Source organism: Alosa alosa, chromosome 7 (assembly GCF_017589495.1).
Source record: "Alosa alosa isolate M-15738 ecotype Scorff River chromosome 7, AALO_Geno_1.1, whole genome shotgun sequence".
Lineage (NCBI taxonomy): Eukaryota > Metazoa > Chordata > Actinopteri > Clupeiformes > Clupeidae > Alosa > Alosa alosa.
Window position 1 is genome coordinate 8703777 of NC_063195.1, and position 24436 is coordinate 8728212.

At 41.1% G+C, this 24436-nt stretch overlaps 1 protein-coding gene across 1 annotated transcript in view; it reads left to right on the forward strand.

Annotated features, from left to right (window-relative positions):
• The first annotated feature begins 11774 nt into the window (after nucleotides 1-11774).
• LOC125297635 (NACHT, LRR and PYD domains-containing protein 12-like) overlaps nucleotides 11775-24436 on the forward strand; it is a 48064-nt gene continuing 35402 nt past the window's right edge. Inside the window, exons 1-4 of the mRNA XM_048248092.1 lie at nucleotides 11775-11856; nucleotides 20514-20782; nucleotides 21849-21953; nucleotides 23931-23959. Coding sequence (XP_048104049.1) covers nucleotides 20523-20782; nucleotides 21849-21953; nucleotides 23931-23959 — 394 coding nt within the window. The 5' untranslated portion in view covers nucleotides 11775-11856; nucleotides 20514-20522. The remainder of the gene's footprint in view (nucleotides 11857-20513; nucleotides 20783-21848; nucleotides 21954-23930; nucleotides 23960-24436) is intronic.

Here is a 24436-nt window from a genome sequence, read left to right on the forward strand (position 1 = left end):
TTTGGATTAAAAAGCAAAGTAACTTCAGTTACTGAGAATTGTACCGAGTAAAATATTACTGAAATTGTATTGGTAATGCCTTACATTACTGCATTACAGCAACAAGCAATGCATTACTGTAATTACATTACTTTTTTAATAACTAGTGCTGAATTGGTTGTAATGTAGCCTACATCGTTTCGACATGAGTAAGTTACATACACATAATTCTTTATAACTGCCGTGTTAGTAAAATTATTGAATGGCCTGTAAATTAATAACTAGATGTAACGTCAAGGTGTGATTAGGCTATCTGTCTTTCCCATTAGAATCAATGATATATGTATGTTAACTTGTTTTCCGCTAAAATGGGGCGTGATGCAGATTAAATGTAACCTATCTTTATGATGATGCGCCTTTAATAGGCTACGTAAAGGCATGCTGCACACACTTGTTTGGGCTTACGAGCCGGCCAAAGAGTAGATCCGTAGCCTACAATAGTTCTGAACTCCCGGTCAGCTGAATGGTGTTTTAAATTGCTGTGGACACCGATGCCGACATGAGTGCGATGCACTCTGCTTTCGACATTCATTTACTGTACATTAGATTCCATTCTTTTCAATACAACTCTGCACCCAGCATCGCGCTTTGCGCCCGTGTAAATCCGCGATTCAGTTATATTTGGTCGACGCCGCTCCATAAAATCCATTGTTCATCCAATGTTTGCGTGTTAAAAACTTCGGTGCTGATGTGTGTGGCAAGTGACAGTGCACCACAGACTGTAGGCCTATAAAATGGCAGTGCACTCATGTCGCAAAGTTCCTTATTTTCAACTGAACTCAAAGATAATGAATATAGTATTTTATGTTTGTTATGCCCTTTATTAGCTATATTTCTGAAGAATATATTGTGTTGCCTCAGGTCTGCTGCACATCTTTTGAAATTTGATTTGAAATAATCAAATAGACCTACTTAAAGTTAAGTTAATGAAGTAACTTGCTTTGCTTTCATTTGAATCCTAATCAAGATACACAATAATTGCTTTATATTGTTAACATGGACTCCTGGAAAGTTCAGAAATGCAAAATAATAGAATTTTAATCATGCGATAAAATATGTGATTAATCGTGATTAACTATAGGAATTCAGCGATTACTCATGATTAAAATGTTTAATCGTTTGACAGCACTAATATTTATCTAAAATAATTGATTCATACATTAGTGTGTATGGGATAGTGGGTTAAGTGGTGGGTACAGTAGTATGTGTTGGTGGTGGGTTAAGTGGTGGGGACATCAACAGATATAAGGCTGCGAATGGCTGACAAGCTATTGCTCAGAATGTCGTTTTTCCTGCCAGTGTGTCAAAATTATGTTTTTGTGATGTAGCCGCTACATCTCTATACACCATGCGTCACTGCATTTATTATGTGTGTGTGTGTGTGTGTGTGTGTGTGTGTGTGTGAGAGAGAGAGAGTGTGTGTGTGTGTGTGTGAGAGAGAGAGAGAGAGAGAGAGAGCATGTGTGTGTGTGTGTGTGTGTGTGTGTGTGTAAGAGAGTGTGTGTGTGTGTGTGTGTGACTATAGATTTCGGGCCTATTTGGGTTACTGAAATTTTGAAAAATAAAATTCAAAATTTTACAAATTGGTATGCATCAAATTATTAGTAATTTTGATAGGAGTAACCTTGTGAGCTTGGTTGAGACCACAATATAAGGGAATTTATAATTTCTGTCATTTTTCAGGTAAATGTCATTACCATCACATCATCTAATATGTACATTTTAAAGATGAAATGGTCAATCAATGATCAATCAATGATCAATTGTGGTTTCACATGAAGTCTATTTTATCTTGAACTTATTAGAATTGTTGAATTTTACTTACAACATGAATTATAGTCGTTTAAGTATCTTATTTCTTTATTTTTTCACTCGACCCTGGCTTGGAATTTCATTTATTTGAAATAAATGCCATATATCATATCTGTTTTCATCCAGTGGCAATTTAGACTGTCCAACATTGTCAAAAATATCTAATTAATGTAATTTATTGTAATTTATACATAATCTATTGGCAAAAATATGCATGGTGATGGTGATGACATTGCAGTTCTGGTAATGACATTTGTTGCGGTGATGACAAATCACTGATCGTAATCTATTGCAATTAAATGTTTATAATTTAGAAACCCAAGTTGAACTGACTTTGTGGGAAAAAAAAACTTATTTCTTTTAAAAAGAGTACTTTAAATGTATCTGCAAAAATGTCATCACCAACACAGTCATCATTGCCACTACAATTGACTGTGTTGGTGATGACGGATTTATACCGAAAAACTACCCTGAGAAGCAAAAATGATCACCATGCAAGTGTAGCTAGCTTTCTACATGTAATGTACATCATTTAAACTATTAAAGTCATTTTAAAATGTCAGGAATATTCAAAAATACAGAAATACAGTGCGTATGGTAATGACACATAATAAGTGTACATGCCCAAAACGAGGGATAAAGAGTAGATTTTCTTATGTTTCTGGACATCAAGGCATCAATCTTTCTGGTAATAGTGTGCTGGTAATGACAGCTAAACCATGGGACAGGCAAACATTAAGCAAAATAAAGCAGGAAATGCATATATATGCATAATGTGTGCATGCAGTTCATTAGTTCAGATTACATTTCTCACTGATACCACTTCATAAAGGGAGGACCCACAGTGATCTGAATCCACTTCATAAAGGGAGACAACGCAGTGATCCGAATCCAAGTCATAAAGGGAGGACCCACAGTGATCTGAATCCACATCATAAAGGGAGGACCCACAGTGATCTGAATCCATGTCATAAAGGGAGGACCCACAATGATCTGAATCCATGTCATAAAGGGAGGACCCACAATGATCTGAATCCATGTCATAAAGGGAGGACCCACAATGATCTGAATCCATTTCATAAAGGGAGGACCCACAATGATCTGAATCCATGTCTTAAAGGGAGGACCCAGTGATCTGAATCCATGTCATAAAGGGAGGACCCAGTGATCTGAATCCACTTCATAAAAGGGGTTGAAAAGAGGGACAGGGCAGGAGGTAGGAGGAGAATAAAGAGTTAAAGATATGAAGCTGAATCCAAAAATATATTTGTCTCCAGAGAAAACATGTTTGTATTCATGCAGCATATAAGATTGATAGAGGCAGCCATGGCCTACTGGTTAGCGCTTCGGACTTGTAACTGGAGGGTTGCCGAACCCCGACCAGTAGGCACGGCTGAAGTGCCCTTGAGCAAGGCACCTAACCCCTCACTGCTCCCTGAGTGCTGCTGTTGTTGCAGGCAGCTCACTGCGCCGGGATTAGTGTGTGCTTTTACCTCACTGTGTGCTCACTGTGTGTTCACTGTGCTGAGTGTGTTTCACTTAATCATGGATTGGGATAAATGCAGAGACCAAATTTCCCTCACGGGATCAAAAGAGTATATATACTTATATATGTATATATACTTATACTAGGGGGTAACATTACGGGAGTGAGGAGAGGAACTGGTTACAAACCCATATTAGGGTGAGGGAGGAGACTGTGGTATGATCCATGATCACCAGGCACTCAAACAAGCACAACAACAAGTAACAAGGTCATTTATTCTGACCACAACCCATAACATACAACCCATAACAACATAATCTTACCATCATTCTGATTGGACCAGACAGCACCGGTATGGTGGTTCGTAATAAAGAAATGATATGTGACAAAGTACAAAGCCGACCCTTCAGACACATACACACACACGCACACACACCCACACTTGCTCTAGTCTAGTCTAGTGTTGTGCAAGGTTGGGTATGTGTTCCCACCAGTGGCCCACCACAAACACATGCACACACATACAGACAGGAAATCAAAAGAGGAACGCACATGATTTGTTCAGTCTCTCACAGTCTGTCTGTTAGTGTCAGAAGATTAAACTGAACAGCAACACAGAACTCAGAATGGGGACTGCAGTGTGCGTTAGTGGATTTCTCCTGCTAGTTTTCCCTGTTGGCGCCAACCTCAGTCCAAATCATGATTATGTGTTTGGACCTGAAGGAGGACATGCTAAAATTTCACCCTTTAGGCACGTCAAGGTATCGCTGGATTACTCCGTGCTGTACAGAGTTTCTGCAGACGGAAATATGCTGCTGGTCAACTGCTCACAACCAGACGGACCACCTCCAGATGGGTGCAATGTGGAATGTATTGATAGACTCCATTTTGTAATGAACAACCTCACAATGTCCCAGAGTGGAGTCTACAGGGCAGTACAGTGGAGAGATGAAGAAATTGTAGAAGAAAGAAGATTCCGTCTCACTGCCTGTAATGAACGTGATGAAAAACAACCTGAGGAAGCAGTAATGTATGATGTCAGCACTGTACTGTTTAGACTGGACCCCTCTCTGCACGGGACCAGCCTGCAGCTGTATCGATATAACAGGTATGAAAGGTGGTCTGAGACCGGGAGCAAGATAATGTCTGTGGGAAATATTCTGGTCCTGGACACCAACTCCTCACTGGAGCCACTCGTGGAGGATCTGAGGAACAGACTGCAGGTGGATCTCAAAAACTCGCTGGTCACACTCACTAGGATTATGAAAGATGACTCTACTGATTTCTACTGTATGACATGGAGAGGAACACAGTGTCAAAGTTATAGTCAAAGGACTCTGAACATAATCCCTAAAAATGTCTTTGCTCATGAAAAGGAGAATGTGACTCTTTGTTGCATTGGGAAAGGAGAGCTCCCTGATGAAATGTGGTGGTTCACTCCCAAAGGGGAAGTCTGGCTCAGCAGTAATCAGAGAGATCAGTACATGCTCAACGGCAGCCAGACTGGAGACTACTCCCTCATCATTCCCTCTGTGTCACTACAGCACTCTGGGAGGTATGAATGTGTGGGGGGTTCCCCAATAAAGAGAATGAATCTGTATGTTTGAAAACAAGTCTCCCCCTTGGATGTGATGTTCTCTCACGGTGAAAGTGTGATTCTGGAACACAGTGCTGACTTGAATGTCTTTCGGTCTTTGGAGGGGGTCCAGTGGGACCATCAGAAAGTTCTACAAGCACCGGCTCTGATTCTAGACTTTAATCTAAAGTACAAGAAATCTGTGTTCATGCTTGAGGATCTGAGGGACAGAGTGACAGTGTCTAGTTTACACCCTAATCACTCTCTGACCATATCCAACCTCACAGCAGAGGACAGTGGAGTGTACACATGGAGAGTCTATAGACGGGACACAAAGAAGTACAATGTCAGGGTTTGTTATGAGGGACAGATCCGCCTAGTGGACAGGGATCCGTTTGGGGTGCACTCTCCTTTCTACAGAGCGTACGCTCCACTGATGGGCTGTGTGCTGCTGGGGCTGGTCACTGCTGTGATCTGGTTCAAGCTGAGGAGCAGAAGAGGAGCGCAGACCTCTGGACGTCAGAGCAGAGAGGGTCAGCAGAGTGGAGATGAAGACGTCTATGATGACGTGGAGATGGCTGAACTCAGCACCTGAACTCAACACACTTCTCTCTCCTGTATCTGCTGCATTGTAAGACCATTAGTGTACAGTATGCTGTATTATCATATATTGAATGTGGAAATATTAAAAAATATTACCCATGTCTGAATAGTTTTAGGAAATGATTTTTCAAATATTTTTGAAAAGTATCTGGGTGTCTGTTGTAGGTTGTTCATACATTCATATTAGATCATTTCTCTTCTAAATAAGATTACCTGCTATATGTTAGCTTACGTACGTTGAAGAGAAAAACAAACCTATGTGTCCGCAGGAGAGAGAGAGTCCCTTAACTACCCACAATGCCCTGCTCCAGAGGTGCTCTGTCGCATAGATATTAGAAAGCTAGATACCGCATTGGGCACTGAGTTCTATTAGGTGGCATACGTAAATGTGGCTGCCATATTGCTGGGGGCAACACCTTTACTGTCTATGGGGGAGTGACAGCAACACTTGCCGCAATCAGAGACACCTGTTTGATTTCCAATCAGAGACACCTGTCTGATTTCCAGTCAGAGACACCTGTTTGATTTCCAATCAGAGACACCTGTTTGATTTCCAGTCAGAGACACCTGTCTGATTTCCAATCAGAGTCACCTGTTTAATTTCCAATCAGAGACACCTGTCTGATTTCCAATCAGAGACACCTGTCTGATTTCCAATCAGAGACACGTGTGTCTCCATTGGCCTCCAGTTATTGTTGCCCCCACCAAGATGACGACGCTATTTACGTACGTTCTGGAGCCCAATGCGGTATCTAGCTTTCTAATGTCTATGCTCTGTTGTGTGTTAAACCTGATCAGGTCCAACCTGCACTGACAGGAAAAGGCCTCAAGGGAGCGCTGGGGGTCAGAACAGAACTTGTCCTCCACTTGCTGCTAAATGTACACATTCATAAAGTATAATACCAACACAATTTTAAACCACTTCATCAACTGCTTCTGAACGACTTGTATCCGCTATCACACACATGCAGACAGATCTACACACACTGCACATAAACAATCTCTCTCACACATAAACAATCTCTCTCACACACAAACATTCTCTCAAACACTCTCACACAAACAATCTCTCACACACACTATCACACATGTCTGTGGATCATTGTAGTGAAATATGGTTTCAGTTATTTTCCCAATGCACAAAATTTCACTCTCAACTCACAACTCAACTTTTTTTCCCATTGGTTCTTGCGTTAAATCTTACCCAGGTACAACAGTGCTATTTTCTGATTGGCTATTGCCCCTTTCTTTTTTTGATTGGCTGAAAAGAGGCAGGCTCGACTAAGAACTCCAGGGGAGACTGTGTTGATGACGTTTGACGATTGATGACGAGTCTTTGACAGATGCGGCTGCTTGCAGATTTGTCACTTTCTGATATAAACTAGAGACAAACACAAATATGCATGACATGTTTAAATGTAAAAAAATTGTCTGTAGTACTACATGCACTAGACCATGAATATGCCACCCAAAAAACAAACACCTAAATAGCATAAATTAACTCCACGTGGGCATCGAACCACTAATAAGTTGACCTGCTTGTTTGATAATCTGACGTCTACCTGCTTATGCCACAAACCAGCTTACTTGACTTGTACAATTAAAAGAAGTCAGCTAATGTTATCATTATAACAAGTTAACATGTTATCTGGTTACCATGTTATCTTGCTACCATTGCCCAAGCCATTTAGTAGACCTCCAGAGTATCATGGTTAAGTTTTACAAACGTTTCACTGAGGTTAGGCTGTGGCCGCCCGTACCTGAAGTAGGCTATATAGAGGCACATGAACGCCAGCAAGTAAATCAAATAAAAATGTGTTGCCTAATTGTGTATCCTTTTGTCCAGCCTATTCTTTAGAAATTCAGTTCATGAAACACAGGCATTGAAAGCCAGGAGAAGTCTAGGCTGTAACGTGTCCATATTTTTACACAACATTTGCGCACAGGGCGCAAATTTGCGCAAAACCCTTAGGCTTATATGCTATTAACGCTGACATGTAAACATGGGTAAACATGGGTTTGATGTTTTTTTTTATATTTCTCTCATATTTGGTCTTTGCATTAATCCGTGAATTAGTGAAACACACTCAGCACATAGTGAACACACACTAATCCCGACGCAGTGAGCTGCCTGCTACAGCGGCGCTCGGGGAGCAGTGAGGGGTTAGGTGCCTTGCTCAAGGGCACTTCAGTCGTGGATGTGGGCATGGGAGAGCAGTGCTCAAAACCGGCAACCCTTCGGTTATAAGCCCGAAGCCCTAACCAGTAGGCCACGGCTGTCCCAAATTTGTCAGCTGGTTTGTGGCACAAGTACATAGTTGAATGGTTATCATGTAAGCAGTTTCATTTAGGAGGCAGGATGATACCCACATGGAGTTATTCTTTGGTATTCATGGTTCAGTGCATGTAGCGTACTACAGACAATGTTGACATTTCAATATGTCATGCTTTTTTGTATTTGTTCATCTCCAGTTTCCATCAAAAATTGACAAATCTGCCACATCTGTCGAAGAAACGTCATCACTCGTGAAACGTCACCAACGCAGCCAGTTAACATGGGTGCCAGTTGCCATGTAACACCGGTTCCATAGTGAGAGCAGCGCGGCCAGAGACATTTTGGGTGCTGTGGCATATTAAATATATTATAAATAGTTTTTTCTGCGTGAGAAATACAATGTGTCTTTGAGTGAGTTGCAAAAGACCTAAATGAGTGACTGTCATGCTCAATGCATGACACTTGAGAGCCCTGCAGACAGGGGCGTAGCCAGAATGATTTTATAGGGGGGGCCAGCTGGGTCCAGACTTTTTATTGGGGTGGCACTTGGAAATCAAAACTACTATATGAAAACTACTCAAAAAGTTTTGAAGATTAGGATAGCCTGTTTTTAATAATATAAATTAATTGTGTAAGGCCAACACTGATACAAAGGTCCATTCACAGACAACCTGAACAGTTTGTTGTCCACTCCAACACATTTTCCATAAATAGGCCAATGCTATAAAAAAGTAGATTATGATAATGCACCTTACTTACAGAACAATAATAAATACTACAAATATTGTATGCAGATATTTATTCTTATACTGATGGCAAAACTAGATTTCTTTCCGATATCCACTCCAAGTACTTGGCTGTAAGTAACATGGCTCTGAATTAAGAAATTAACCCTTAGAACCCTAGACATGTTTTAAGGGCTTTTTCACTACTTTAGTTAGAAGCATTTATCCTGGTCATTGTAAGTGACATACAAACATGATATACTGTATATTGTTTTTTTCAGCAGAGTCTAGGCTACCCAGATCTGCCACAATTTCATGTATTAATATACTTGCATTGATTTAATTTTGATTTTTAAATAATAAAAATACAAAAAGTGTATTATAAACATTTTTTTTATTTTGACATGTACATGTACATGTACATGTACCTTACCACTGCAAGCTGGCAGCTGGCATGTGTGTATAGGGCAGTCTGTCCTGAATCTGGCAATATCATTGCCATGGTGAAGGGATTCTCTGGGGCTGAGCAAATGTGAAAAAATATGCTGTGTGCCTTACGGAAATAAATGCCATTTTTTTTATTTAGCCCTATAAGCCCTACTCTATTTTTGGCCATTCTCACTACCTTTAGTTATAAGCATTTTTATCCTGGTCATTGTAAGTGCCATTTACACATGCTATATTTTTTCAGAACAGTCTAGGCTACCCAGATCTGCCACCAATTCATATATTAATACTTGATTTGATTTTGATTTTTAAACAATACAAAGACAAAAAGCGTATTATACAATTCTTACATTTTGAAATATATCTCTGTCAGTTGGACATGACTTTCATGTATGTGTAGGCCAGACTGTCCTGAATCTGGCAATATAAGAACCATGGTGGAGGGGGGCTTTAGGGCTGAGCAATTTACAGACATGTGGTGTGCGCCTACAGAAATAAATGCCATTTTTTTCATTTAGTAATGAAAAATGACCTTTCTGCGCTCCATATCTGTGACACGAACTGATCTGACCTGACTTGAGAGTTTGCGTGTTAGTCTGTGTGTGCACTCATGATGATTCTACAACTTTTTACTGCATTGCCACAAAGTGAAGGCAAAAAGGTGTTCCTTTGTTGAATAAATTGGGATGCAATGTGAGTCTTGAATTGGATGTCATGCAGGAATTTGCTAGGATCTCAAAACCGGATTATGAACATGCTTTGCAATAGAGAAACACATGATAGCGTTGGATTATGAATATGCTTTGCCACCACAACACAAAAACGTGGGGTAGCCTAAGTCGAGCTATATGAAGTTATTATTTTGATGTCACTTCGTCTGTTTTATAACCCAGAAGGATGTTCTTGGTATCAAATGATAGCTCTGTGTCTCCTCTTTCCTCTGACATGCGTGGCATATCTATCCGATCACGGGTTCGTGAATAAGGCCTAATTCAAACGAGAGTAATGGGTGTGCAGCGTTGGTTTTTGTACATGATGTTATTTTGCAATCACGTTGTCTGTTTTTATAGCCCAGAAGGATCGATATACTTGGTACCAATGGATTAACCTGACAATAGCCAGATGAATGTCGTTCTGCTTAGCTCCGCCTAGCTTCACTCACATCCATCTGGGACCTCTTCCATTGAGAGTGATTTCTGCAACCGACTTTATGGTTCAGCCAATCAGGACGCAGGGCGGGAGTTTCATAGATGTGACATAGCCTAGCGTAGAAGCGACTGTGAGACTGTTATCAGCGTCACGGGTTGGCTTTGATGTGAGTGGTTGAAGTAGCACGACAATAGATGACGGACAAGTGGCTTATTCAATCATATGCAAGCATTTTTTGATTAGGCCCAGCCTTCTGAAGCAACACTTCAATGGATCGGTTCCAGATGGATGAGTGGAGCTAGGCGGAGCGAAATTCATCTGGCTATTGTCAGGTTACCAATGGATAGCCTTGTGCCTCCTGTTTCTTCTGATATGCTTGCCATATCTATGCGATCACGGGTTCGCGAGTAGCCTAATTCAAACGAGAGTAATGGGTGCGCAGGTGAACTGTAAATATGATGCAATTTGATTTAATTTCATGTTTTTTTTATTTTCATACTTGATCGCACAGACAAGTGTTTAGTCTCGTTGGAAAGCCCCACTTCTGCTCTGTCACGCAATTAAGGTTTGATCTCGCTGCGATGAACAGTTCTGGAGCAATGTAACAAAGAACTCAGGCAACGCAGCTATGGCAAGAACCACACGCAGTCAGCAAATTATGTTTTTATAAAGTAGCCTAGGCTATGTCCTATTAGACTACTTTTATTGGAGCCATCCGGAGATATGTGCCTAATATGCTTGCATTTCACCCGAATATTATGTAAATATTTTTTGTAACGGCGTTACCGCGGGCATCCGCTTATTTTGATCAGCTTCACACGTCAATGTCAGAGCCTACCTAACAAGGACAGCCCAACGCAGCTCACTTTGCTATGATTCGTGACACATTCTAACATCTTATTAACATTAATGTTCCAACTCATCATCAACTCACCTGTTGTTACTGAGGTTTAGTAGTAGGCTAGTCTACTGTCAAGTGTTTTTAACAGATGGCTACTTTGAATTGTCCCACTGCTGCTGCTGCTGCACTAGGCCTACTCACGATTTGATTAGAACCGTAGGCTACACTTCCTGACTGGGCCAATTGTCGTAGATAGAGTGCAGTAATTGGTTCAGTCCCTGCTTTGCAAAGTGTTGGCAAAGTGCCGTCGAAAACGGCAGCAATCTTTTTTTTTTTACTTTTAACTGAACGGAGCTGGGGGGGCCAGCAGGGTGGCCAAGCTTTGACCAGTGGTGGCCGTGGCCACCACGGAGCTCCGCCCCTGCCTGTAGAACAAAGACGTGGCTCGAGGAGATTGCGGAGTTATCCGCTCCGGAGGTGGGTAAACTACGGCCCACGGGCCGAATCCAGATGTATAGCAGTTCTGCTTTGTGCACCAAAATGGCCATCAGTGGCTGACTTTTGCTATACAAAAAATACTTTTGCACGTTAAGTAAAGTCTGAAAAACAAACGTTTGCATCACAACAAATAATTAAATAAAGTCTTTCTTTCTTCATTTTTTCATTTTGGATTCTCAATTGAATTTCAAATGAAAAAATTCTACATGAACGAATCCCCTAATCTGCGCTTCTGTCATCCTGACCACAGACGCCTACTAGGCTATAACTGACAACTCAAATCGAAAGTGAAAGGTTGAAGCCCTACAGTTATCAACACTTTGTTGAGACGTAGCGGACAGACAGGCTTTGTTGGATGTAGACGTCTTTGAAACTTGATATTTCACTAGAGGAACCTATTTCGTGGTGAGTAGATCTATAGATACAGTTTGTTTGTGCTGCTTCATAACATATTGCCTTATGTTAGGATACTAAGATAAAATACGACTACCGCACCCATCTAACTTGCGTTTTTTGCCTACCGGAAATGAAATACATTAATGGTGAAAATGAAAGGGAACGGTGCGATCAAGTGCACAATATCTGGATATCTTATCAGAGGTCCTTGTTTTTACAATCAGCTCATTCACGACGTAAATAGAGTCTGGGAAATCTCGACAGGGAAACGTTTGAGAGAGAGGATGAAGGCTTGATTAGGCTACTTTGTTTTTAAGTCCAGGCGTTCCCCATTTTTAGCCTTGCCTGTTTTAGACAAGGCTACATTGACTGGATTGGATTGTGCCCTAAATTAGGCCAATATTGTATATTGTATTATCATATTGATGGAGTAGTCAATTTTATTGGCATATGGTAGAGTCTGTGAGAGCATCTGCAATGTTCTTTCTTTTAAAAATGTCCTCGTGCAAATGTCTGTGGTTTTCATGTGGACCTGAAAGATGTAGCCTACGTGACCATGTGCTTGTGCACATGTTTGTGGTTTTCCTGTGTACCAGATGTAGTCTGTGACAAATGAGATGTAGCCTACATGGCAAATGATCATTTTGGGTGCCGTCATGTATGTCATCCTATAGAGATTTGTGGACTCGTGGTGCTGAATTCTACAGAATTTCAACTATATCGCATAATTCACATTGATGGTATAGATGATGATGTTTTTGGGCATATGGTAGGCTAGAGTTTGTGAGAGCGTCTGCAAAATCCTGTCTTTCTTCTTCGACTCAGAGAAAAACTACGTGCTTGTGTAAATGTCTGTGGTTTTCCTGTGGACCTGAAAGATGTAGCCATGTGACTATGTGCTCGTGCAAATGTCTGGGGTTTTCCTGTGGACGTGAAAGATGAATCCTACTGTACGTGACAAATGAGATGTAGTCTATATGACGGAAGAACTTTGCGGAAAGAGAATTGTTAAGAACCTTGCAGCTGATGATTTACCTAGCAACGTGTGATGCAATTGAAATGATTCGCTGTGTCTCTTTGAAGAGTAACAGCTCCATGCGTATGTCTCTAGACTTTACCCAGATAGTAACTGACTCTGCAGCGAATCCGAAACGGGTCTGGAATGATGTCCACTTGCACACTGCGATGGATCTGATCAGACTCCGTGGCAGACTCTAACCATATCCGCGTATAAAGCGGCAGGGTCGTCCTTTATCCAGCCCATATCCCTGACTTATTTATAGGGCCAAACTAGCTAGACTAGGTTACTACTAAGGCTAACATCTAGATTGCACTTCAGAAAAACAGGTTTTTAATGTAAACTATTTTACCAAGCAGTATGACCAATATGCTAGAATAGGCTACTAGACTAACACATCCAGTTCAAGACATGATTAAGTCAAAATATCTCATGTAAAGCACCCTGTGATTTTGCAGCCAAATGCTTTCATTGTAGCCTATAGCCTGACGTCATACTTAACTCTAGTCAGAATTTGAGTCAGATACTGCTCCATTGGGACATGGGCGTGTTTCAGCCGATACAGGGGGGAAAGTGCCTCTGCCCTCAATTGGATAGACCTAACCAATCAGAGCAACAAAATAGCTCACATTGAGCTGTAGGAAGAACACTCTCCACAAATGCCTTAACATTGTTTTCTGGTCTTTTTTTGAAGTCATTGTGCTGTCAATATCTTGTACAACACCAGATGTACACAATTTAAATGTGCAGTGTTGACAGTGTGAATATGAACTTTTTTTTACAACTATTACTCCACTTTCTACAGCTTTTATATACATAGTAAACATATATGGTCCAAGAATCCTCACCTTATATGGCAAACATCAACTCCATCCCAGGAGGAAGTACACAGACACATAATGCAAGTAAGCTTTGTGACACCTCCAAGTGGGCAGGTTAATGGTAATTGAGAAAGTAATCAATTTTGCACCCAGAAGGGAGGTACATGTATGTGCACCCTCTAAAATGCACCCAGAAGGGACTAGGGAGGTATGTGCACCCTTTAAAGTATAAGTATAAGTATATATACTCTTTTGATCCCCTGAGGGAAATTTGGTCTCTGCATTTATCCCAATCCGTGAATTAGTGAAACACACACAGCACACAGTGTACACACAGTGAGGTGAAGCACACACTAATCCCGGCGCAGTGAGCTGCCTGCAACAGCAGCGGCGCTCGGGGAGCAGTGAGCGGTTAGGTGCCTTGCTCAAGGGCACTTCAGCCGTGCCTACTGGTCGGGGTCCGAACCGACAACCCTCCAGTTCCAAGCCCGAAGTGCTAACCAGTAGGCCACGGCTGTCCAGAAGGGACTAAGGAGGTATGTGCACTCTTTAAAATGCACCCAGAAGGGACTAGGGAGGTATGTGCACCCTTTAAAATGCCCTTACTGTTTCAAGAATGATCTTCTCCTTAATGGAAATCCTGACAATACTCTGAAAATCATTTATCCATAATCCCTACAAGCAATTCACTATCATCACTCAACATGAGCATTGAAATACCACCTTTCGTTGGTGAAATGGTTCCATGCTTAAGAACCTATGTGGTTCCATATAGCACCCTTCAGAATATTCAGTTGTAGTCAGTTGCAATCCATGCAGGTTCATTGTAAAACAAACTCCTTATTATTGAGAGTTATATAATTTGACTTTAATATTTTGGAATCATGTGCTTTTGCATGTTGCCTCATTGTCTGGCTAAATGTAGGCTGTAGTTGTGTCCATGTAGTAAAGGGCAGGGAGGGTGGGGTGCGGGTGTCTGTCGAGGACAGTTTTTCCATATCCAGTGCTCAGATTACCACAAATAATAATGGCAAACTTTTGTCACTAAATTATGTTGAGGTATTCTTGCCTATTATAAGTGGACATATTGAAAAGATGATGCTTTTTAAGTACACTGTAAAACAATATTTGCTCTTGGTGTTATCTTAACCCTTAAAACTCAGCCGGTACAACAAATTATTTTTTCAAATAAACACAGGAGAGATGTTAACTTCCTTGTGCTATAGGTAGCTGATTTCACACAGCGGCCCATCAACCTAATCAGATTAAACCCATGTGGTTATATTACAGTAGGCCCCATGATGGGTTAAACCTGGCTTACCCATGTGGGCCTAACATGACACCCATGAAGTGCCCATCATCAGCACATCTGGGATAACCCATGTAGGGCCACCATGGAAACTGAGGACAAAATTAGCTATGCACCATCTGGGCTACCCAGTTGGGGCCCACTTCTCAGCCCACAAACAGCCTTTACGGGCCCCAGATGGTTCGGCAAAACTTACCTGTCTCAAACTACAGGATATTTTACGATTTTAAAATTGGGTGGCATCACACACATAAAGATAATCTCAACCGATGATCTTCTCTTTGATCGGAAACACGCACACACTACAATATTTGAAAACAATGGAGGATCAAACACTACAGGATTTTAATAAAGATAACCATCCCAGAGGTTTCAGAGGTTGAATGTGACTATAGCTCTGTTCGAAACTGTAAATCTGCTGCCTTTTAAATGCGTACTAAGCATCGTTACACGGTTTCTACGCTAAAACATTTTTTGTTACATATGTCCTACTTCTTGCCGTTTTTAAAAAAGTAGGCCTAGTCATCTGGAGACGCTGGTTATAAACGTTTAACAATGGAGGTAGTATGTGTCGTGATAGGTAATAAGCTTTTCTTATCACAAAGGAAATTTATATTTGGTAAACATTAGCACTTAACGTTACCTCACCTGTCACAGCTAATCCAGCTGTCCTGTCCAGCTCTTTTTCTTTGCTACCCGATTATGGTAGGTCTTGCTAGCTATATTATAGAGACATTCATATTGCCAGGAGTAGGTGTAATAAACAAGCGTTCTGATTGAATCCAGCAATAGGGGAATACTTAGGGGAATGCTTCACCGGGCACGTAACTGTAGTGTTCCGTTTGCAGAGCGTCTGCTGCATCAATTAGCTTCAAATGTAATCAATGGAACTAGATGTGATAGCGGTGCTTAAACAATATTTTTTTTCTTTTTTTTTTTAATGTTTACGCACCACTGTCACATGTAGTCTTTAGGAAAGTTAAAACAAAACATGCCTTCAGGCACTGGCGTACATAAAACCATAGACAGTAAAAGATATGGACAGAGTCATCACATAGACGTCAGTCGAGGCGGGTGAAGCAAATTTCAACCGTTTCCTGTTGGTCGACGAGGCTTTCTGCGCAGGCTCAGGGGACGTAGATGTAACGTAGGCACGTAGTCTGACTTGTGTAACTCTTGTGATAGCTGCACCGAGAGATTGGGTATGTAGTAAACTCACGTATGTAACTGGTCTCCAGGTCATTAACCCTTTAGATGAGAACAACATTTTAATTTTGTAGTGTCAAAACTTAGAATATGCACCTCCCACTAAATACATCCTAGAAGGGTAATAGTTAGAGTTAGAGAGAGTTAGAGAGAAAAAATAGTCATTATAATTGATTGCTAGGAGACTCATCTATATCTTAAAATGAAGTTTGAAAATCTGAGGTGACTGATATTAGCAGGCTAACAGCATTTGTGCAAAAAAGTTTGACCTAATGTGGGCGGGGCAGGTAGGCACACTGATTTTGGGGTTGGTTGCACATACATTCACTATGGCTATTTTGTGACAAATCTATAAACTTTGTATTTTACACATAAAAACATCATCAATCTTTATTTTAACATTGTTATTGTAATTACTGAACATAGTTTTACATTTGGAAGCATTTCAGACATTTTTAAACATTTGAAGTAAAAAAAAATCGGTAGGGACCAAATTGGTCTTGACGGTGGGCCCTACTGAAGGAAAACACACAGGAAAGACATCAGCAAAGCCCTACAGGCAGTGATATAGATGAGCACTTCAAACAAAAGCAAAAGGGGTACTGCAAAGGACTATAACATAGGTGTTCCAAACAACCCCGACTACATGTGCCAACCAACCCCGTGCATGGGGCAGGTTGGCACACGTGCACAACACCACTTTAATCATATATAATTCAAAACCAGGAATAATTTGTTGACATTGAATATATACATTTTGTAGCGGAGATCCCAAGTTTTCAGTTAATCACAATTTGACAATTTCAACGCATTGTAAGACGGAGAAATATAGCCGAGAGTGAAAAGTGTTCCAACCAGCCCCGGTCTCCCCTACACTGTTTCTCCAAAGGAGGCTCCAAACACAGCAATCTCAATAAATCTGCTTAATTACGGCGAAAATCACATAAACACTAAACTACATTTCTAACTCTGTTGCAGAGAGAGCATGGTGCCTCATGTAGTCTCTCATATCAGCATATTCTGCCAGTGAGATCTGTGCTCATGATAAGAGTCAGGGAGGAGATAAGGTGCTTGCAGACAATAGCATGATCCAACTGTAAATCAGTTACTAAGCTGCACTGGAACACTGTGCTCCATTTGAAAGCCATCAACAACTGGGTCTGGTGATTCCTACTCATGTATTTAGTTCACAAACCATACAGGTCTATCTAAATATTGGAGTATGTCAATAGACTAATATGTTCACTTAAGTGAAGTAGGCTTCTGGTGACTAAATAACATCAACTTAATGTTAAAGTCTAATGTTTTATGTGTATAGAGAGCTTGAAGGAATGCATTTTCAGCTGTGATTCAGTAGACGTAGAGAGCATGTTACACTTCAGGCTTAGTGGTTCTCTAGTGCTGATTTCCAGTAAGTTCCTTTACAGCTACTGGACATGAGCCACCAGCCTTTGATTCAGCGTCAGCCATATTTGATCCACCAGCTAGCTGAGACAATACAGAGAACTACAGATTACAATTTTATTTATACAACTAAATTATGTTGTCTGTATGACATAACACATTTTCTACTAGCTTTATAGGCAGCTCTTTATCATTCCCAACTGATATTTTTAATTGAAAATCTGACTTGTTAATGTTTGGGGGCCTTGCAGACAAGCTAGGGACACATATGATGGCGGTACCTCCACATATAGTGAGTACTAAACTACGACATGACTTAATTCTGTGGTCGGATTCAGAGAAGATAGTTTACTTCATTGAACTTACAGTTCCTTGGGAAGACAGAGTGGAAGAGGCCTATGAGCTGAAGATAGCGAAATACACTGAAATAGCAGAGGAGGCAGCCAAGCGAGGTTGGAGTGCACGATTAAGGCCTATTGAAATCGGCACACGAGTGTTTGTGGCTAGGTCTGCTATTGGCTTGCTGTCTGAATTAGGCATTTGTGGACGAAGTCCAGACATGGGCAGTATTTTAATTATATGTATTTAAAATACATATTTAATTACTTTAGCGTATTTTGTAATTTGTATTTTGCAGGATTGGAAAAACTTAAATGTAGTTTGTAACAAAATACTTTGAGGGATTGTATCTGAGTATTTCAACTATTTAAATACTTCTCAAATAAGCCAAAATGTCATCACTCAATTAAATATACTACCCACTATAACCATGACAATAGGCAATGCTTATCATAAAGCCAAAGGCCAGAATCTTGGTGAATCTGGTTTTAAGAATAGGCTGGGTGCCTGGAGATATCCCTTGGGCAATTCCCTATATTCAACTGTAAAGTTGACCTAAACATTTCATTATCTTTTTGGAAGAAAAGCATGAAATGTTTATCCATTTTACATTTTTCTTGCTGTGGTATGCCACATTGTGACCAACTTAAAAGTGTTAGATCCAACTTTCTTCTATTACGAAAAAAAATAAAAGAAAAGTCAATTGAGGGAGCCAAATGGTCAATTTTATCACCCTTCTGTAAGGACAACATGGGTGTAAACCCAATTTGTTTGTTTTTGTCACCCTGTAGACAACTTACAACCCCTTAGAACATGTCAGGAAGTTGAAAGAAATTAAAAAGTAACTAGGAGCTTGATTTGTCAGGTGTGTTAAGTGCTACAAGACTAAAAATTTAAAATGATACAGATAATATACTGAGGGAGAATTAGGACCACATGACCTTGAGTAGCTAATAGCTGATGTTCATTCTCACTACAGATCAGTATTAAAACAGTACAGGACTGTATTAAAATTGGATTTGCCATGAGGATTAATGTAACCCTTAAAGGAGTACCGTCACACCGGTGTGACGGGAATGTTGAGAAATGAACATTCTAAAGAATATCTGGGTTCATTGAATTCAACATAGAATTTTAGAACCTTCAATTGTTGCGGAACTTAGAATGTTCAAAAACCTACACCTTTAAGGGTTAATGTAAGGAGTAACATCCACTGAGGTGTCCTGACATGCAAAAATAACGGAGGAGACGGAGACAAAGACCTCCCGGAGTGGAATTCTCTCCCAAGTTAATTCATTCTGTATATTGGGACACCTTATAGGTTGTTATTCTGTTTATCCCCCATGTTGCCAGTAGGCATGCATTTATAGCACAACAAGGGAAATGTAGTTCAGTTTAAAAAGAGGCCGACCTGTTCAATTTGTTGTGCTACTTTCATTGGTTACGGAAAATGATGGTGGGTAGTTTGCTTTGTTACAGTTGATTCCACTGTTGCGAAGCCTGCTTGTAAGTTCAATCATTGTTTACATTGATATGAGATGGTGATTACATTTTTTACCAGATCTACTTCATAGGTGCCCCAATGTATAGAATTAATAGCCCCTGCCAGCCAATCAAAAATAGTATTTCTTGTCTTTTGGGGATACATTTTCAATAATATGCCTTGTTAGTATACCATGATTATTGCGTGGGTATTTTTGTATTTCCAAATTACTAATTACTTGTATTTTAATTAAATGCATTTTTCACATCAGTATTTTGTATTTTATTTTGTTACATTTCATGAGCCAGTATTTGTAATTTGAAACAAAATAGTTTTTGATGTATTTGTGCCCACCTCTGACGAAATCTAAGGCAGGTGGTTAGTAACATGTCCTTGGCAGCAGAACGAGCAAGCGAATGGTTGTGGGTAAGGAGAAGTTATACCCTTCCTGGGGGGCAAGCTAACTGGCTCATTTGTTTTGTGTTTGTGACGGACCGTGCTTAGGTCGATGGTGGTTGGTTAGGGTTTTTAGGGAAATGGTTCAGTCCACATCAACGGGAGGGACCAACCTAGCCAACCTAGACCATGCCTAGGCTGGTTAAGAGCAATTTGGGTATTGGATATTTCAATGTGGTAATATGGTGACAGCATGGAGGGGAGTGTCTCCAGGACGCTGGTTTCACTGTTAAGCCTTCATGAGGTGTCGTGGGCCTAACTTAACAAAACATCTGTGAATGAGGGTGCCCACTTGATAACCCCAATGACATGCCGCATACTATACTGTTGTTTGATGGGCCATTTGTCTTGTGTTTGTGACCATTGGTTGGCAGATTTGTGCTTAGCGTGCTTCTTTATAAGTTCATTTGAATAGGCGCTTCTGAATGTGTTTTTACCTTGGATTTTGGCACAAGGGATTATAACATCTAATCCTGTGTATTAATGTAATGGATATGTGCATTGTTCATAATATGCCTCGTTTAAAACTGTTATATTCTTTGATACAAATAATCTATAAATATAGAGATACGAGATCAGTATTGATCTGACCCCTCAGAGACCAACTATCTGTATGTGTCTGTATGTCAGGTGAGCGTCATGGCTGTGAACTCTCTGGACCTGCTCTTCAGAACTCTGGATGAGTTGGAGTCTGCAGAGCTGAAGCGGTTCAGGACGTACCTGTCTGAGAGGACGGTGGAGGGGTTTGAGCCCATCCCCAGAGGAAAGCTGGAGGGCAAGGATGCTACAGACGTTGCCTCTATGATGAAGAAGGCCTATGGGGAGGAAGGCTCAGTGAAAATGACTCTGACCATCCTGAGGAAGATGAAACTCAACAACCTTGCAGACAAACTAGAGAGGTATACAGTACACAACTCGTGTACACACACACACACACACACACACACTCGCGCACACACACACACACACACACACCATACACACACACTCGCGCACACACACACACACACACACACACACACACACACACACACACACACATACACACACACACACACACACACCATACACACACACTCGCACACACACACACACACACACCATACACATACACTCACACACACACACACACCATACACAACGGTATTTCTCCAGTACTCTTATGAATATACACACACACACAGGGCCAGAGTTAATACACTTAATTTTACTGGGAAATTACAAGGTCCAGCAGCCCTTTCGGGGTGGGTGCATCTTGCTCACTGAAATTGAATGTTAGATCTTCCATGTAAGGAGGACCCAACACACATTGTAATGATATTTTATTTTCAAGCTTTTGAGATCTGGGGTTACTACCTTACAGTCAAATTAATTATTATTAGGCCTACTACACGTCTCCCCTGCCCACATAAGAGATCGTCAGGGCCGTACCACTCATGCCACTGGAGGAGGGGCCGCTCATTTACTCCCCTAAATTATTGCAGATATAGACTTGGTTGCAACTTTTGAACAGATTTTGCGAGTGCTACTTTGATAATATTTCGGAAACAGCCATTGCGGGGCTGCAACTGCACAGGCCAGGCTGTAGTGCCGCGAGGGTGGAGTAAAAGAATTTCGGAAACAATAGGCTACACTTAAGTTCACGATATTCAGACAGGCCCAAAATGTCCACAGCCCACCAGGAATCCTCCTGAAGATCCCGAATAGCCAATCTGGGCGCACACACACACACACACACACACACACACACACACACACACACACACACACATACACACACACTATACTATATACACAACATTATTTCCCCAGTACTCTTATGAATATTATGTTGTATGTATTTAAGTGAATCATTTAAATGCATTTATAATGAATTTGCATTGGGTGGGGTGGGTTTGTAACATTGACTGGGTACACATTCAACTATTAATGTTGATTTGATGCATTGTGTCTTTGTGTTTGCAGACCACAGACACAGAGACCTCCATCTCCAGTGCCCAGCGGTGTGTCCATGAATTCCATGCCTGAGCATCCTACCTTCAGTAGTGGACCAGTCCCATCAGGACTAAAGTGAGTTCAGACATGTACACACACACACACACACACACACACACACACACACACACACACACACACACAAAGTGAATGCTGGAGCTTGTGGCTTCCGATCCCATAACAAAAGCAACAGTGAGCTGAGTGGGACACTTAATTTTACCAGGAAATTACAAGTTCAAGTGGCCCTTGGGGAAGGAGGGGGGGTTATTACCTTACAGTAAAAATAATTATTATTAGATAAGATAAGATAAGATAAGATCAGATAAAATAAGATAGTCCTTTAATTGTCTCCCAAAGGAGAAATTTTGCTCTGGGCCCACGACCGCAATGGGGGCCCACCTTTGGCCAAATCTATCTTGCTGAATTGTTGTATTTAATAATGCGTATTTGTACTGATTGCTGGGGAAAATAAAAAAAAAATATGCTACTAACGATGCCGCTGGTCGTAGAGTGCGCTCACAATGGGAACTCGTCTCCCCATCCCACAACAGGCACTCTCCCCATCCCACATCAGGCACTCTCCCTCTCACGCTACACTGTTGCGTTTTTAAAAGCTAAACTGATGCCACAACCGGTCTGGGTTTACTGAAGTACTGTAGTCTAGTGCAAGTAGGCCTAGCACTGTGCCTACAGTATTTAGAGACAGGAGCATTTAAGGTCGACAGGACATAGCCACGAAGACTGTTAGTGTCAGCAGAGTTACTGCCTCGATGTGTTGACCAGATTGCTTTTTCAAAGGAAATGCGTTTGATAATATAGACTAGCCAATTGACAAAATAGGGAAATTAAACAGCGTGCCTATATATTTTCAACCCGTATAGCCTACACACAAAAAAACAAAATGCCCCAGCTTATAAGCACAATACAGTATAAAGTGGACTAAATAAAAACATGATGTTGGGATAAACACAGACAGTAGCTCTGCCCCCACACACACACACACACACACACACACACATACATATATAGTGAACCATTAGGGTCCCCTGTAAAAAATAGTAGTCAGAGTAAAATAGCTCTATTTCTAAAGTGCCTTGAGCTCTATTGGGGTGGTGCTTATTGGACAGTCTAACAGCAGTAGGTAGGAAGGGCCGGCAATGTCTCTCTTTTATCCACACAGGGTGTAGCAGCATGTCACTGAAACAGCTGCTCAGTGTTGTCAGAGTGGCATGCATTGGGTGGTGCTCATTACCCAGCATAGATGTCAGCTTTGCCACCATCCTGCTCTCCCCACACGATCTCTATTGGGTCAAGGTCCCAGAACAGCACTAGCCCTCTTAATAAGTTTCAGTTCAGTTTCATCCTGTCAGCAGCCGAGATGACCAGTCCTTAGACCAGTCCAGCTTATTGTTCAGGTGAACACACAGGTACTTATAAGATGCCACCCTTTCAGTCTCATTTCCCTGAATGCTCACTGGTGCTGATGGGGGATGACCTTTCCTACGGAAATCCACCACCAGTTCTTTGGTCTTGGCCGCATTGAGTTGGAGATGGTTCCTCAGGCACCAGTCCGTAAAATCCTGTATGTGATCTCTGTAGTCATTCTCATCATCGTCCTAGGTCTACTACACGTCTCCCCTGCCCACATAAGAGGTCGTACCACTCATGCCACTCGTGCAGGGGCTGCTCATTTACTCCCCTAAATTATTGCAGATATAGACTTGGTTGCGACTTCCGAACAGCTGGTGCTACTTTGCTAATATTTGGGAAACTGCGAGTGAGGGGCTATGACTTCAGAAACAATAGGCTACATTAAAGCATTAAAGTTCACGATATTCAGACCGGCCCAAAATGTTAATGGCCAGGAATCCTCCCGAAGCTCCCGATTAGCCACTCTGGGCCTGCGCACTCACGCATGCATGCACGCACACGGACACACACACAAACACACACACATCAGTATTTTTCCAGTCCCCTTATGAATATTCTGCTGTGAATAATTGAAATGCATTTGTAATGAATTTGCATTGTCTTCATGCCATGTTTCTCCAGGGATGTTGCAGAGTCAGGAGATAGAGATGGTGAGACATTCTACACCTACTTGTACCTCATGTCTGAATACTCTAACACATTCTACACCTACCTGTACCTCATGTCTGAATACTTTAACACATTCTACACCTACCTGTACCTCATGTCTGAGTACTTTAACACATTCTACACCTACCTGTACCTCATGTCTGAATACTTTAACACATTCTACACCTACCTGTACCTCATGTCTGAGTACTTTAACACATTCTACACCTACCATTCCACCTCATGTCTGAGTACTTCTTACTGAGTGCACTTTAATGATTTCTTATGACACTTTAAATTTTTATTTTTGTATGTGAGGGAGCAATTGTTCAAGACTCAAATATGGAAGATGGTTAGACTTTTAGATATTAAAAGAGGTTAGACACTAATGAAATATGTACAGAATAATTATGATGAGTAGTTATTATGACCGCCATGCAGCGAAGTGGCGGTCATATAGGTTTAGTCAGATTTTTTTT